The sequence below is a fragment of the Entamoeba invadens genome (assembly GCF_000330505.1).
Source record: "Entamoeba invadens IP1 unplaced genomic scaffold scaff_1105074725927, whole genome shotgun sequence".
In the NCBI taxonomy this organism is placed as follows: domain Eukaryota; phylum Evosea; order Mastigamoebida; family Endamoebidae; genus Entamoeba; species Entamoeba invadens.
The window spans coordinates 1-1,243 of record NW_004440455.1 but is presented as its reverse complement, the minus strand read 5'-3'; the positions used below and the strand labels follow the sequence as shown (position 1 = coordinate 1,243).

Sequence of the window (1,243 nt, the reverse complement as noted above, 5' to 3'; positions counted from 1 at the left end):
TGAGTGATAACTCTTATGAAATTATTCAAAGATGTTGGGAACATGAACAATCAAAAAGATTGAATATTGAAGATTTGGTATTGAGTTTATCAAATCTAGCTTTAAAAGGTTGAATAAACAATATTAACATCGATAAATTATCGATTTCTTAACATTATTGTTGTTTAATTTTTTTAATTTATATGACAAAATAATATGTTTTAAACCTTTTATGTAAATTATTTTTTTTACAATAAAAGTATAATAATTAAAATGATAACAAATAAAATTTTGTTAAAATATTTGAAAATAAATATATATTAATTTATTGTTGATTTCAAAATAATTAATTTACATTGTAACCACAATTTTTACATGTTAAATTTACACAATCACTTCAACTTCTTCGTCAAGATTGTATATTCCTGACATAGTTTCATTCTTATATGTAATGACTAGATTAGTAAAATTAAAAAGATAATTATCTAAATTTGATTAAATACATTGTCAAATTTGGTTAAATAAACAAAAATCAATTTATTGTAATATTTAGTTATATATCAATTGGTATTTTATTAGATTGTATTATAGTTTTATCTATTATAATAAAAATAATACATTAACTCGCCAACAACCCAATACTGCTTTTTTTAACAGTTTTTTAAAAAATTGTCCCAAAACTGTTTAAATAATTTTGAAATATTATTAGGTGATTTTCCCGAAAAAATAAATAAAAACAAATAATATATAAATTTCATAATTGGATTATTTTTTATTTTTTATACCAAAAAATCGTTTTGTGCATTTATTTTTTAAATAAAAATTGTCAAACATGTGTTATGAATTCAACTTATTGTCTTTCGTGTCAAACAGGATTTTACTTATCAAACAACGTGTGCTACACAAATAATAATTTAATTGGAATATGTACACAACTTTTGTCGACTGGTGGATGTGTAAAATGTAATGACAATTATTATAGAAATGGTTTGGATTGTTTCAAATGTGATATATCATGTTCAACATGTAACACCTTTTTGAGGTGTCTGACTTGTAATTCAACGAATTACAAAACGTTGACCGGAGACTGTAAATCACAAAGTAGTATTATAGGTTGTGAAATAAATGTCACACAATATGGTTGCTCGAGATGTAAAATGGGTATTTCCAAGTCACTCCAATGAATGTGAAAGTGTAATTTTCATGTTTGACATGTCCACGTATCATATTGTCAGCTGTATACATCAGAGTATATATCAATGGA

The 1,243-nt window shown here is 23.2% G+C and overlaps 1 protein-coding gene across 1 annotated transcript; it reads left to right on the top strand.

Annotated features, from left to right (window-relative positions):
* Window positions 1–818: 818 nt before the first annotated feature.
* Window positions 819–1,163, top strand: EIN_066950 (hypothetical protein; the record flags this gene model as incomplete). The annotated part of the gene is made up of 1 exon (XM_004258267.1): window positions 819–1,163. The coding sequence occupies one exon, from the start codon at window positions 819–821 to the stop codon at window positions 1,161–1,163; it is 345 nt and encodes a 114-aa protein (XP_004258315.1).
* Between the last annotated feature and the right edge of the window lie 80 nt (window positions 1,164–1,243).